The sequence below is a fragment of the Castanea sativa genome, chromosome 12 (assembly GCF_040712315.1).
Source record: "Castanea sativa cultivar Marrone di Chiusa Pesio chromosome 12, ASM4071231v1".
Taxonomy (NCBI): domain Eukaryota; kingdom Viridiplantae; phylum Streptophyta; class Magnoliopsida; order Fagales; family Fagaceae; genus Castanea; species Castanea sativa.
Window position 1 is genome coordinate 5,839,407 of NC_134024.1, and position 15,307 is coordinate 5,854,713.

At 32.1% G+C, this 15,307-nt stretch overlaps 2 protein-coding genes across 2 annotated transcripts; both read left to right on the top strand.

The window, feature by feature from the left end:
- The first annotated feature begins 4,035 nt into the window (after positions 1–4,035).
- LOC142620075 (uncharacterized) lies at positions 4,036–7,403 on the top strand. The gene is made up of 6 exons (XM_075793509.1): positions 4,036–4,198; positions 5,284–5,561; positions 5,862–6,131; positions 6,245–6,460; positions 6,637–6,987; positions 7,062–7,403. Exons 1-6 carry the CDS (start codon positions 4,036–4,038, stop codon positions 7,401–7,403), a joined length of 1,620 nt encoding a protein of 539 aa, XP_075649624.1.
- A 764-nt stretch (positions 7,404–8,167) lies between these two features.
- Positions 8,168–9,954, top strand: LOC142621327 (uncharacterized). Its single transcript, XM_075794645.1, has 3 exons — positions 8,168–8,468; positions 8,542–8,826; positions 9,018–9,954. Exons 1-3 carry the CDS (start codon positions 8,277–8,279, stop codon positions 9,105–9,107), a joined length of 567 nt encoding a protein of 188 aa, XP_075650760.1. The 5' UTR covers positions 8,168–8,276; the 3' UTR covers positions 9,108–9,954.
- Positions 9,955–15,307: the final 5,353 nt, after the last annotated feature.

Here is a 15,307-nt window from a genome sequence, read left to right on the forward strand (position 1 = left end):
GCGACCATGACCTTGAGTTGTAGCTACCTCCCTGGGCCTCCCCTGAAGAAGGATTGGATGAGGATGGTGAACGCTTCCGTCTGACGCGGCGCAATTTCCTTTTAAGATGATTAATCTCCTTCTGCATGGCCTTAGCACCATCCTCGTGGGTGGTGCTACCTCCGCCATGAGTATGGCTAGCTCTAGGATATTCAGTGTGAACGCTTCCCTCTCGATCCCTCCGGCGCTCAAGACGCTGAAAAAGATCCTTAGGTTGCGATCCCTGAGACTCTGCATGGTGTGAGCCTAAGCTTGCCATAGTATTCCAACTCCTTCCAGACTAGACTTCCCACAAACGACGCCAATTGTAAGTGCACAATTGCACCTGGACCCAAAGACAACTGTGGGCTCAGGCCCAATGAGCCTTAAACAATGAAATTTGTAGAGTATGGATTTGAAATCTAGTCTAGGGATGCTGGAAATTTAATAAACAGGCTAAGGTGTAAAAATACTTGCGAATAGTAAATTATTATGGCAAAGGAACTTCCTCGGATGTAAGCCGAGAACAATTTCTGTATTATTTCTCTTTCTTCTTTGAAGGTTACAATTCTTAGTCCCTATTTTTGATCATTGATCCCCATTTCTTTGCCATCTACTCTTCTTAAATACTTCTTCTCTTGGTACTTTATTCACGTGTTGCACAAATCTTATCCTCTCCCCTTGACACCACCTTTTTCAAGTGTTTAAATAATAACCAGAAGGTTTAGTTCTACTGTTCAGGGGTCACTTCCCCATTAATGCGGCCAGGGAGGTAGGTGCAAGATCTTTAATATAGAGGTGGCAGCCTTTTTCTAAGATATTTCTCTAACACCGATGCATCTAGAGGGTACAGGGATCCCCCTCTTAACCAACAATCTTTCCGGAACTCTGCCTTGATCTTTCTAGCGAATCTCCAAGTCATCCCGGGTCTATCCGAGGAGAGATTCTTCTTCGGATGCTTCCTCGGACCCTCGGCTTGTGGGCCGACTTTCAGTCCTAAAGGCCTTTAGTCAAGAATGAACTGGCCCTTCTTATCAGAGCCCAAAGGCCCAAATACTTGCTCAGGTCCTTTTACTCCCCACAGATGGTATTGATATTTGTATTATGATGGCTTACAATATAAAGATATTTTTTTTTTATATGAAATATTTGATGATAAAATATTGATGAGTTACAAGTTATGAATTTGTTGTAAGAATTATTTATTTGAAATGTTTGTTCCCATACCCCAATGCTAGTGAATTCCACTTATTGAGTTATCTCACCCTCTTTTATGGCATTAAACATTGTAGTGGGGAATTATTTTGAGGAAGTTTTGTCTTTGGCGGATTAGAACTTTGACATTTGTAATGAAATTTTAAGTTGCTGGTTTCTTTTATTTAATATTTTTTTTATGGATTATTCAAATTAAATAGACTTTTATAGCTTATGATTTTGGGGTGTTATACCTAAGATTTAACAAATTAGTTAAATCTAATAGATTCATACTCTTGGCATCTATCCGTTCTATATCTTCTAATTTTTCTACTGAATTGATTTTCAATTTCTTTAAGAAATTCTAAGAACTTTTTCAAAACTATCACACTTTTATTTTTCAACAAACAAGCAATTGTTTACCTTAAAAAATCAAAAATCAAAGTGATAAAGTGTCAATTTGCTCCCGAAGTTAAAATTCCTTAAAATTCACATAAATAAATGTGAATTAATTCAAGATTTCTTTCAACATTTTAAAATTAATACATGATTTCTTTCGACACTATACAAGTTCAAAATTTTTAGCAAGCGTTTATACGTTGAACCTTGCAAGTTGGTGTGTTGTAATATGTATATATATGGTGTATTTAGCCAAAATTAAAAATAACAAAAATAATGAAATTCTATTTCGTCTACATCAACAACCCCTTAATCCATATTTTTCGTTAAGTGCCACAAAATATAACTTGCTATGTGAGCTTAGTTCATGTAATAAAATGATGCCATGTTGTTTTTATTAAGCCATGCCATTTTTAATTATTTAAATCTTTTAGGTCACAAAAATGATGTGAAGAATCCAAACACCCCAAAACCTCAAGGGGTAAAATCCAAATACCCCCAAAGTTTAGGGGTAAAGTTTGCAATTTAGCCTAAGTTTTGTTATATAAACCTTATAGATTGAGATATCTTCTATCATCTTCTCATAAAAAAACAAAAGAGATATCTTCTATCATAAAAAAAAAAAAAAACACTTAAAAAAAATCTAACATAAAAAATAATTTAATATTTATTTATTACATCGATTAAGTGATACCAATTATATTTTTGAGATCTTATCAGTTGGTAAAATTTTATAATTAAATTATTTTGTAGTAGTTTTAGTATTTTAAAAAAATTAAAATGCAAACACATATGGTGTTGTCGAGCTGTTATTACTCCTGAAGTTAACAGGTTTGAAATGCACAGAAATGCACACGCAAAATTTGATAAAATCTTTAGGTATATTTGGGCTTTGGGATCAAGAAAATAGAATTTGGCACCCCCTCCCTCCAAAATCTTGGCCCTTAACCAAATTCTAATACAAATAGCATCACAAATCAAACTAAAAAACCACGTATAAGCCCAAACAATCACAAATCAGCCCACAAAATTTAATAAAAACTTTACGAAAACTAATTAAAAAAGTTGATACTCACAGATCCACAGATCAGCCCATTTTATTATTGAGATATTGACCAAAAAAAAAAAAAAACTATGACTTTGTGTTTTGGAGACAGTTAGAAAAAGCTATAAAAGTAGTTAAAGTTACCTAGAAATGACAAACTCGGGTGTGGGGCAGTGGCTAAATGGGCTACATTGTGGTGGCAAAGGGTAGAATGATAGAATGAGTGAGTGTAGACCATGTTCTTGAATGATTTATAGTATATTCTAACTATTTTTTAGATAGGGACAAGAATATAATAAAATATAAAAATGTTACACAAATTTAACCAAATAAAAATTTTCACTCTCGCCTAAATTGCTAACTCATAATGCTATAAATTAATTAATTGAAAACTAATAAATCTATAAATTAAGAAGAATGAAATTTATAATTAATGTATCATGCATATCACTTATGGTTTTGCATTTGTCTTTACTTGGTGATAACAATTAGTACTTCTGTGAAATAATAAACGTAATTCTTATTTGATTTGTGTCATTACCTTTGTTGGTAGATGAATGCATTGTAATGTATTAAGAAATAATGATTTTGTTATGTATTTTTGTTTATAATTTCTTAGTACTAGATGGATGCTTATTGGAGTTATATGAATTTTTTTTCTTACACCTTGATGCCCGAACTTGAAATCCTAATTCTGTGTCCTGTGTCCTGTGTATATAGAAAACCAAAGACGTCTATCACATGAATTGTTCTTGTACAGTGATGGTAAGAAACAATTGATAGATAAAGAATCTAGAATCTCATGAAAAATCTAAGTACAAAATTATAAATTTCACTTGGTTACTTTATCAACCTTTTTAGACAAGTTATATTACATTGTTAGACAAGTTATATCCTTTGTTTACCCCAAAAAAAAAAAAAAAAAAGTGTACCACTGCCAACTGACTAATTATACTTTGTATAGTGAGCAGAGGATATATTCTTATTATTTTAAAAGAATTGATAGAAGAAGAATCTAGAATCACATTCACAAATCAAGTCCAAAATTATATTTTAACTTGGTTGCTGTATACTTTCTCAAAAAAGAAAAAGAAAAGAAAAGAAAAAGAACTTGGTTACTGTATACTGTATAGACTTGCTATTGAAGTTTGGTGGGAATAACTTCACTGATAAGCGACGAGGACCATAAATACAAGAAGACCAAGGAGTTCCTACCACCAAAAAAAGAAGACCAGCACCAACAGCATTAAAACCCATTTGATAGAGTAATTTAACAAAATACTTTCAGTTTTTAAACAATATTACAGGTATTTTCATACACTTTTTCACCTACAACATTACCCCCATTTTTCTCAGTTTTCGTTTTCTTTCTTAGATCTATGAAGAAGTTGAAGTTGAAATTGCCACCTGGGTACAGATTTTATCCGACAGACCAGGAGATCATCGAACACTTCCTGAAGCCGAAGATCACTGGGAATGATAAAGATATTAACCATGTTTGCGAAACAGAGTTTTATAACCATGAGCCCTGGGATTTACAGCGTAAAATCTTCTTATTTATATTATCACACACCCACCTCTATTTCTTGGATATTTTATACTTTGTTGTCAAACGTAGGGAAATGTTGTCTTTTTTTTTCCTTTCCTTGTATTAGTTTGTTAATTGTTAACGTTGGAATTCTGTTATAGATTGTTGCATGTTATAGATTTTTTTTTTTCTGGTTAAGTGTATTATATGGTATGGCAGCTAACTGAATCTATATTGGAGTCCTAACCGTGTGTGTATTTTGTTTTTGAATAATTCTAGGACATACCCAATTTCACAAGAGGTTGGTGTGTGCGTGAGTTTTGGACATTTTCTGCTCGCTCATATCTACATGGACCTGTCACTTTTGTTCTATTACTCACACTAGCACAAGTCAACAAGTTGTGAAATTGAGAGTGAAAATCGAATTATTGTATTGTTTATTGTTTTCTGATCTTGGTGTAGTCTGGTTCGGTTCATGTAGTTAGCGTTTTCTTATGTTTAGTCTTTGTATAAAGACTGATGCCTTCTTGGGCTGTGTTCCTCTGCTCTTGTATGGTTGTTTTTTCCTTCTTTAATGCACTTACAGATTTACTTACCCAGAAAAAAAAAATGATTGAATTTTGGTTGGTAGTTTTTCTTTTTCATTATTGTGACAAGAAAATTGATTTTTTTTTTTTTTCGTATGAGTTATAAGTATGATTTAGAACTTACTCAGTATGAACATTTGATTTTTTTTTTAAAATTTATTTTAAACCTTGCATTGGTAACTTCATTGTTAGTTTTTCAGTATATTTACTTGCTATGTTGAGTTTGGTAGTACTACTGTTTTGGTAACTGTTTTAGTAGTGCCATTATTTTTCCTTTTTGTTAACTTTGATGACAAAATTATGAGTCACTCTTTGTAAGAACTTTTATTTGTCTTTCATTGTTTTGTGACTTTTTGGTCTCGCAACATAAATTTTTGAAAGTAGCACATTTGTTTAGTATGCCCTTATGATTATCTCATTGTTGAGCAAATAATAATATTTACAAATGCTTATGTGAGTTTCTCATTTTGAGTGTCAAAATTTTGTGTTGAGTCTGGCTTCCTGGAATGTAGATATATGTGGGATAGATTCAAAGGACCAAGAGTGGTTCTTCTTCCACGCACAGAGCCTGAAGCATCAGAATGGGAATCGGAAGAACAGGAAAACCAGGGAAGGGTTCTGGAAAGCAACTGGTAAAGATAGGGAAATCTGGTACAGAGGGATTTTGATTGGAATGAAAAAGACTTTCGTCTACCATAGAGGGCGTACTCCTAACGGAGAAGGGACCAAGTGGGTGATGCATGAATACCGCATAACCCAGGAAGAGTTCGATGGAACACACACTGGTCAGGTTGGCTTTTGCTTTTCAGTTTGTTTAATTGATGTGATATTGACCTGAAAGTTTTTCTTGATTGCTCAAGAGAATTTTTCTTTTGTTTATTTTGCCTTTTTTATTTTTTGTGCTGATTTAAGATCGTTTTGCCTTCAAAATCATTGGACAACCTCCTCTATTTCATTATTGTTAGTTATAACGTTTCTGACACATATTTGCATACTGTTATTTGCATTTTTGTGGAAACTCAATTTGTTGTATATATCACGCAATGATGTTACGTTCACCCAATTCACTTGGGTGCTTTACTTTATGTAGAAAGCCTTTGTCTTCTGCCGCTTATTCAATAATGAAGAAAAGGGTAAAAAAGGTGGATCTGCGAAGTCCAAGCCAGCACTGGCTCCTTTATCTCCAGCACCAGAGGTGCAAGTTGAAACTCTTCAAACAAGTATTCAATCTTGTTATTCTGAAATTTCTGATCAAATGATGTCTGACGTTACATTACCTGTTCAGAGTAACAACAACAACACCAACTATCATAATGCAGATATTGCAAAAAATCAAGCTGCAGAACTGACATATACCGAGGTGGTAGGAACTTTGTTCGTCATAAGACACTTTCTATTTTTTTATTTTTGGAATTGAGAAGTATTATAAATTAATCAAGTACTTATCTTGTGCACTTATGTTTCTTCCATCAGGATGATTTTAATGTGGCAGAATTTTTGAATATGTTCAATGTCCCGTCTCCAGGGGACACTCCATCAAGTTTATCCCTCGTGGCTCCTGACGTTTTGACTCCCAATAATCAAGACGAGTGCTTTCATAACACATCTTGCAGTCAAAATAATCTTGCTGTTGACAATGAGACCCTGAAAAACTATGGGTCATGCGGTGGGTCAGATGCCAATGGACAGGTAAGTGAAAACTCTCAAGATGTTGTTTACTATTTGATCTTGCAAAATTTTCCAGAATATTTTAAGTCGTGTTAATTTGCACCTCAAGACTTGTCATTGTTATTATTATTTGGGGAATTAGAAGTGCAGATAACTAATCATATACTTATCTTGGTTATTCATTTTTCTTCCATCAGGTTGACCAGGATCTGGATATCTGGGAAGCCATTGAAACAGGCAATATCTGTCCACCAGGGCAATCAGAGTGCAACTCCTCTCCATCAAATTCAACCCCCGTTACAACTGTTGTTTCTTCTCGAACCATAGCCGAAGCTCCTCTTAAAGAAGCAGAGTCTATGCTAGCACCAGCTTCAGTGCCTCCAGAATTAGGCTGTGAAGCTGAGAATTATCCCACTAGTTTTCGATTTTCTCCTGCGAAAAATTATGATGGAATAACATCAAACACAAAAACACCCATTGAGTACAAGAACGATGGTTACAACACTTATGTTGATAGAAATCAAGTGGAAGTAGTCACATCTGATAAGGTGAGAAAGGCTGGTTAACTGGTTTAGTACCTATCTTTTTTTTTTTTTTTTTCTGACATCAGGTTGATTTGCAGGTGGAGGCACGCACGAATATGTTCTCCGTCTCTCCAGAGCCACTACTTGGCAACATGTTATCCCCATTTCACTCACAAGTGCAAGGAGAGTTATATTCTTCTTACACCTATCACCCTTCTGCCAATGATTGTCATTTGGGGGTGTATAACCAATATGGCACGAATGAGTACTTTCGTAACGCATCTTTGAGTCAAAATAATCTTGCTGTTGACAATGAGACCTTGAAAAACTATGGGTCATGCGGTGGGTCAGATGCCAATGGACAGGCAAGTGAAAACTCTCAAGATGTTGTTTACTATTTGATCTTGCAAAATTTTCCAGAATATTTTAAGTCATGTTAATGTGCACCTCAAGACTTGTCATTGTTATTATTATTTGGGGAATTAGAAGTGCAGATAACTAATCATATACTTATCTTGGTTATTCATTTTTCTTCCGTCAGGTTGACCAGGATTTGGATATCTGGGAAGCCATTGAAACCAAGGAAGTCAATACCGTACCGGAGGCTGTACCGGTTTGACCACCGGTACGATATATTTCGGATATCGGTCAATACCGGTGTACCGTTTCGGGTTTACCGCTATTTTATATATACATATATATATGTATATATTATATACACAAACTAAAATCTCTAGAACCATGGTTATAAGCATATAATATTTCACTTATATTATAGTAAATATAAAAGTTTATCATAAAATATTACCTCAATTCAGAATAAATTATTCATAGTTTTAAACTTTAGTATCAATTAAAAGGAAAAAAAAAACACAATATAAAAAAATAGAAAGCTTAGTTGTTCATTGCATATTAAGAAAACAAATAATACTAATAAGTTAGTGTAAATAAGTTATTATTATGTCCTTATAAAAATTCAAAAATTATAAAACTAAAAAAAAAAAAAAAAGTTTTTTTCTATACCGGCCGGTACGCCCGGTATCGGCCGGTATTGCCCGAAATTGGCCGGTATGGCCGGTACGCGACCGGTACGGCCGGTATTTTTTCCGGTACAAAATAGAAGTGTACCGGTACGGTACGTACCGGCCGGTACGGCCGGTACCGGTACGGTATCGACCACCCTGATTGAAACAGGCTATATCTGTCCACCAGGGCAATCAGAGTGCAACTCCTCTCCATCAAATTCAACCCCCGTTACAGCTGTTGTTTCTTCTCGCACCATAGCCGAAGCTCCTCTTAAAGAAGCAAAGTCTATGCTAGCACCAGCTTCAGTGCCTCCAGAATTAGGCTGTGAAGCTGAGAATTATCCCACTAGTTTTCGATTTTCTCCTGCGGAAAATTATGATGGAATAACATCAAACACTAAAACACCCATTGAGTACAAGAACGATGGTTACAACACTTATGTTGATAGAAATCAAGTGGAAGTAGTCACATCTGATAAGGTGAGAAAGGCTAGTTAACTGGTTTAGTACCTATCTTTTTTATTTATGTTTCTGATATCAGGTTGATTTGCAGGTGGAGGCACGCACGAATATGTTCTCCGTCTCTCCAGAGCCACTACTTGGCAACATGTTATCCCCATTTCACTCACAAGTGCAAGGAGAGTTATATTCTTCTTACACCTATCACCCTTCTGCCAATGATTTTCATTGGGGGGTGTATAACCAATATGGCACGAATGAGTACTTTCGTAACGCATCTTTGAGTCAAAATAATCTTGCTGTTGATTATGAGACCCTGAAAAACATGGCCTCTTTTATGGACAATGGGTCATGCAGTGGGTCAGGTGCCAATGCACAGGTACGTCAAAACTCTCAAGATGTTTTATTGTTGCAAGTTTTATTGTGGCAAGTTTTTCCAGGATAATTTAATTTGGGTTAATTTGCACCTCAAGACTTGTTATACTCCTTTGTGGGTACATTTTTACTTGTTCAAAGTGGTTTATTTGTGTCTTTCGAAAACTAACCTTGCATTGTTTTTATGTACAACAGTCCGAGCAAGAGTATCAAGGTTTGGTGAGGTTTGAAGAGAGATCATCAAGCCAAAGGTTTCATCATCTGTGTGAGGGTTTTCAGATCTGATCATAGGATTGAAGATCATAAAATTCTACAACTAAAAAAACGTCAATGATTTAGATAGATACATAATTAGTAATACTAAAGACAAGGCTAAAATCAGAAGAATTATTAATCTTTCTAGGAAAGAACTTACAAGAAAAAAAAGTTATTCCTCAGAAAGAAAAAAAGAATTTTTAGTGCTCTTTGAAAACAAAGCTACTGTTTCTTAAAATATTCAAAACAAAGTTTAAATATTCTTTGAAGACAAAGCTAAAACTCAAAGATTTATTAATATTCTCTGAAGTCTAGTATGTATTGTTATGTTCCACCAAAATTTAGGGATTTTGCTGAAATTGGGAGCTCTTCCTCTTTCCAGTTACATTCGCAAACATTCTCTGAAGTCTCTTTTGAAGGGATTCACTCTTTTTCGACTCAAATAGACTTCGTCTTATAGCCTTTTCCAAGTCAAATAGAGTTATTAGTATTCTACTTTTTTTCAAATCACCGACCTATGGTCTTTTACATTCAAAGGCCTATGGCTTCCTGACTTACAGTCATTGGAACCTGGATTGTTACTCTCCCCCCACAATCTGGGTTGGGATTTTTTAGAATCCCCTATTCTTAGAAGACTCTAATTGTGGTTTAAATCATTGACGTTTTAGAATAGTAGAATTGTGAGATTCAAGATCCTGATCAAGATTTTAATAACCTCTGGACAGACTCCATTACAGAGACAAACAACTATGGTAGATTATTGTATCGTCACTTCTGTGAATAATGTTGACGAATACTGGTAATGCGTCCTTAGTTGCTGGTGATGTGAACGAATTCTATATGTATGTAATGAATTAAGCTATCATTTGGAATTAGTATGGGGATTTGGCAACTACGAAATTGGAAGCAAGGCTTCATTGTTGTTAAATCTGTATGCAGTGTGAATTACGTTCAGCTGTACTGATAATTGTCTACTTTCTGTAAACATGTAATGTTATGTACTCTTTAAGTCAACCAATGATTTTCGTTATTGTTATCATCTTTAATGTTTGGGATGGTTAAAATTTGTTTGCTGGAATGTGTTATCATCTTCTGTGTGTTTTGACAAGAATGTTGGTTAAAATAGATTGACTCCGGTTAATTAATTCAATAACCCAAGTTAAATACAAGAATTTCTGCAGGTAAAGTTTTAATGGTTGCTGAATTTCAATGTTCTATTATTAATGTTGCTATTATTCTAAGTGCATATTCAAGCTTCAAAGATGGGTTGCTTGCAGTGATGGTAGTTTTACATTTGAAACACACAATAAGTTTAAGGTGTCCTAAAGTTTCAGAATATTTGATAAATCTTCTTACATAAGTTTAATGTGTCCTAAAGTTTGTTAATGCATATTCAGAATTTGTTAGTTATGCTAGACATTTTTATGTACTTAGGATGTTCTCTTTTGACTTTCAAAACCTATTATTCTTGCTTTTCTTTTTTCATAAAATTGTTTTGGAGTGGATCTTTTCCCTGGCTTGCTTCGAAAGGTTGGACTTAGAAGCAACTTTCTTTTCTTTTTTCTTGTTTTAAATAAAAGGTTTTCGTAGCTGCTTGATTAGGGAAGAGAAGGGTCATAGAGTTGAAGGGAGTTTGAATTATTATCAAATTGAGTTTGATGGAATAATAAATGGAAAGTTGAAAAGTTAAGAAATGTTAGTTGAGAGCAAGAGAAAGAGATGGTGGTTGAATAGAAAAGAGAGAGAGAGAGAGAGAGAGAGAGAGAGAGAGAGAGAGAGAGAGAGAGAGAGATGAATTATTGATGTTCACGAATTAGGTTTGATGGAGTTTTTTTAATTATTATGTGATGGAGTGATAATTGGGAAAATATTAATTTGCAAAAGGAAGGAAAAGAAAAAGAAACAAAAACATTGTTTACAGCTCAGTTTACATTGATCGTACATTCCAATACAAAGAGCTACATTTTAGATGTCATGTTTTACTACCCATATATCAATATATTTTTTTCATGATCATGGTTGAATGATCATGATAGAAATATTGTAACAAAGCCACTTGTAGTTCCAATAATAAAAAGCCTCCCATCAAAATTTAAGCTCTCAAGGTTTTGCATTAAGTTGGATGCTCCGATATAGTCCAGAATAACATAAAATCCTACCATTGAATATTTAGTTAGTTGTTCTTTTATATCACCTAATAAATCGTTGCAAGAAGAATAACGAAAAACATCAATCTCTATTAAATTTTAAGTAGGATGCTCCAATATGATCCAGAATAATATCAACTCCTGCCATTAAACATTTAGTTAGTTGTTCTTTTGTTTATCACCTAATAATCATTGCAAAAGGAATAAGAAAAATCATCAATCTCTACAAACATTGAGGAAAACTAAGGTTTTGATATTAAAGGAAATACATTTTCCACTTGTTTATTCCATCACCCTTTTAACAAAGTCCTTTGTCTTGTAATTGATGCACACATCAGCCCCAAGATCCTTGCAAACAGCTAATTTTTCATCACTCCTTGTCAATCACAATCTAAAACTATATGAATACTTGGAAACCAAATTTATTCTTTAGAAGAAAAGTGATATTGGACCCGCAATAACAAACACTTGCTCCATAGTATTTAGCTATCCAAATTGCAAATGTACCAATACCGCTTGAGCCCCCATGAACCTGAAATTTTAATATTCACTAGTTTTGCATTGGAGACACCATGTTGCAACAAACAAAAAAGATTGAAATTATCATTTTAAGCTTGTATATATCAAGCATAAATTATCAAACCATTTGTAAATTGGACCGAAAATTACACTACATAATCATAAAGGCTCAGAAATTAACCAAAAAAAAAATCTACCAAAAAATTGAGAGAGAGAGAGAGAGAGAGAGAGAGAGAGAGAACCTTTTTTGTGAGAGGAAACTATGTGTAGAATGGAAGGGAAAATGACAAATTTATAATAAGAGAGTGAGAATATGAAGAGAAAAAATAGAAGATAATGTGAAAGAGTAAGATTGAAATTAAGGTAGAGGGTAGTGGAGAGATGAAAAGGTAAGAGAGGGAAAAAGGTTTGAGAAAGTATAAATATTAAAAAAATGAGTGAATGAGTAATGTTAAAAAAATTATAAGAAAATTTAAAATAAAAAAGATAATGACGCAAACGCTAATGTAGCTTAACTAAAGTGTAAAAACAATAAGTGCTACGCTTTAACTTTTAAATATACTAGTCGCATACCCACGCGTTGTGCGTGAAATTTTTTTGGATGGTCTCATTAAATATTTTATTAATACTATAATTTTAGTTATTAACCATTGGTTTTTCATTAGTTTTTAAGTTAATAAAAACCTTAAATAATATACCTTTATAAACACACACACACACACACACACACACATATATATAGAGTGAATCTTTACACATACCTTTAAGAAAAATTTATACATTCCACTTTTTTGGATACGTAAAATTATAGACTACTACTCTATAATGATAGTGGCTAATTAATTTTATATATATTTTTTAATAATCTCATTTGTAACGCTTCTTACCATTATCATATATTTAATAACTGATGATTTGCATAACAAAAAAGATAAATGAGAGTTAGCATTGTTCACTAGATTTTCAAAAGTAATAGTGTATGAAAATTAATTAATTATATATATATATATATGTGTGTGTGTGTGTGTGTGTGTGTGTGTGTGTGTGTGTATTATAAATAAGGTTAAATGAAATGTCAAAAAATGGATTTTTAAATTTTCTAACTTTATTTCTTATGTAATTTCTACTACTATCAAAGAACGTCTCTTTTTTAGTTATGATTAATATGGTTTCTATAGTTAGAGTTTGATGAGTTTTAAATTTAAATTTAGTATACTATGATTATATTTAATTGTTGATTGTTGATTTAATTTTTTAAGTGAATTTAACGGTTTATGCTACTACACTGTAAAGTTTTTAATGTTCTCCACCCGGTAATCTCTATTTTATTTTTTACTTCTCCTTTCAACCTCTTTGTTTTCCTAACAATGATTACTAATTGATGTTTGGTTTTTTTTTTTCATTATCTACTCTTTATTACTTTGTATTGGTTTTCTTTTCTATACCATCTCTCTCTCTCTCTCTCTCTCTCTCTCTCTCTCTCTCTCTCTCTCTCTCTCCATTAGCAACCTATCATTTTCCAAAATTTGATGATGATTCTATGACATTAAATATGCATTATTAGTTTTTTTTTTTTTTAACTTAGTGTTTTTAACTTGATTTGTTTTGTATTTCATTCTTCCTTTGATGCATTGGGTGCGAGAATGAGTATTTCCCTAGCATTACTCCACTTTATGTGGAAAATTTTATTTATTTAATTTAGGCAAAATATTATATTTTGAATTTTTAAAATAAAAAAGAGTGGAAATATAAATAATTTAATGATATATATATGAGGGATGTGGCTGAATTTAAATGTTAAATAAAATGATACGAGAAAAAAATAATAATAAAATATATAACAATAAATAATAACTTATCCAAATAATTCTATGTAATATAATAATAATAATAATAATAATAATAATAATAATAATACATTCTTATATATTATTTTTAATTATTTATAATGCAATATGATAATATTTAACAATCAAAGTCATAAAAAAAAAAACTTAAAACACAAAACTAAATCCCATCAACCAAAATAGAGTTCTAAAGAATACAAAACCTTATTAAGCTAAAATAGAGATGCAAGAAAAATAAAAATAGAAATCCACCAAAAAATTGAGGGAGAAAGAGTGGGTAATAACCACTTTTTTTTAGAGAAAATTATGTAAAGAATGGAAGAGTGAATGACAAATTTATACTAAAAGGATGATAATAAAAAAAAATGAAATAAAGGAAGATAAAAGGAAAGAGGAAGAGTGATATCAAGGTAGAATGTTTGGGGAGATGAAAAGGTAAAGAGAAGGAAAAAGGTTGGAGAAAGTGTAAATGTTAAAAAAAATTAGTACAATTTGATGAGCACAATTTTCTTTTATTTGAATTTAAGTAAAATATTACATTTTTTTTTAATTTTTTAAAACAAAAAGAGAGAGAGAGAGAGAATATAAATAATTTAATGATAAGGAGGATGTGGTTGAATTTCAATATTGAGTAAAATAGAAGAGAAGAAAAAAAAAAGATAAATTAAAAGATAAAACAATGAACACTAAATTACCCAAATTATGCTATCAAATGGAATACTATTTTATATTTATTTACTATCTTTAATTTTTTATAATGTAATCAGATAGAATTTAACAATCAAAGAGAATAATAATAATAATAATAACTTCTTAAAACACAAAACTAAATTGTATCAACTTAAATTAGAGTTCTTAAAAACACAAAAATTTATCAACTTAAAGCGGAGATGTAATAAAAAATATAAATCCACTAAAACATTGAGAGAGAGAAAGAGAGAGAGAGAGAGAGAGAGAGAGAGAGAGAGAGAGAGAGAGAGAGAGAACCTTTTTGTGAGAGAAAACTATGCAAAGAATGAAAAAGAGTGACAAATTTATAGTAAGAGAGAATGGATAAGAAGAGACAAATAAAGGAAGATGAAGGGAAAAATGAATATCAATATTAAAGTAGAGGTTAGTGGAGAGATGAAAAGATAAGGGAAGAAGAAATGTTGAAGAAAGTGTAAATATTTAAAAAATAAGCAAATGTAAAAAAAATTATAGGAAAATTGGCAATAAAAAAGAAATATATATAGATGTTAAAACCGACAAAAATGAATATGTAATGTCAATAATCTATTAATATATTTTGTAAAAAAAAAATAGGAATAAATAATAAATAATAATTATGTGGCGAATGATGTGGCGCAACAGGAGTTCAGCAGCAATAAATGCCATGCTTCAGCTTTTAGTAATAAAAAAAATATATATTTTTATTTATTTAATGAATTTGTCTCATTATTTACAACTTTTTTTCCAAAATACATCGTTAAATGATGCTAAACTTCTTTTTGATTTGGAGGGTTTTCCCTAATATGGAAACATTATAATATGATCTAGAATCTCTCTACTTTAGTTCTTTTACTTCTTATAGGTTCTAATTCAAATTTTTCTTGCGTTTGTAAAGGAAAAATAGAAGATTGACATTGTGATAAAAAAAATTTCTTGAACATCTTTACCCCCATTAATTTTCAATTTAAATGGTATTTTTTCATCATGAAAAATCACATCACTTGAT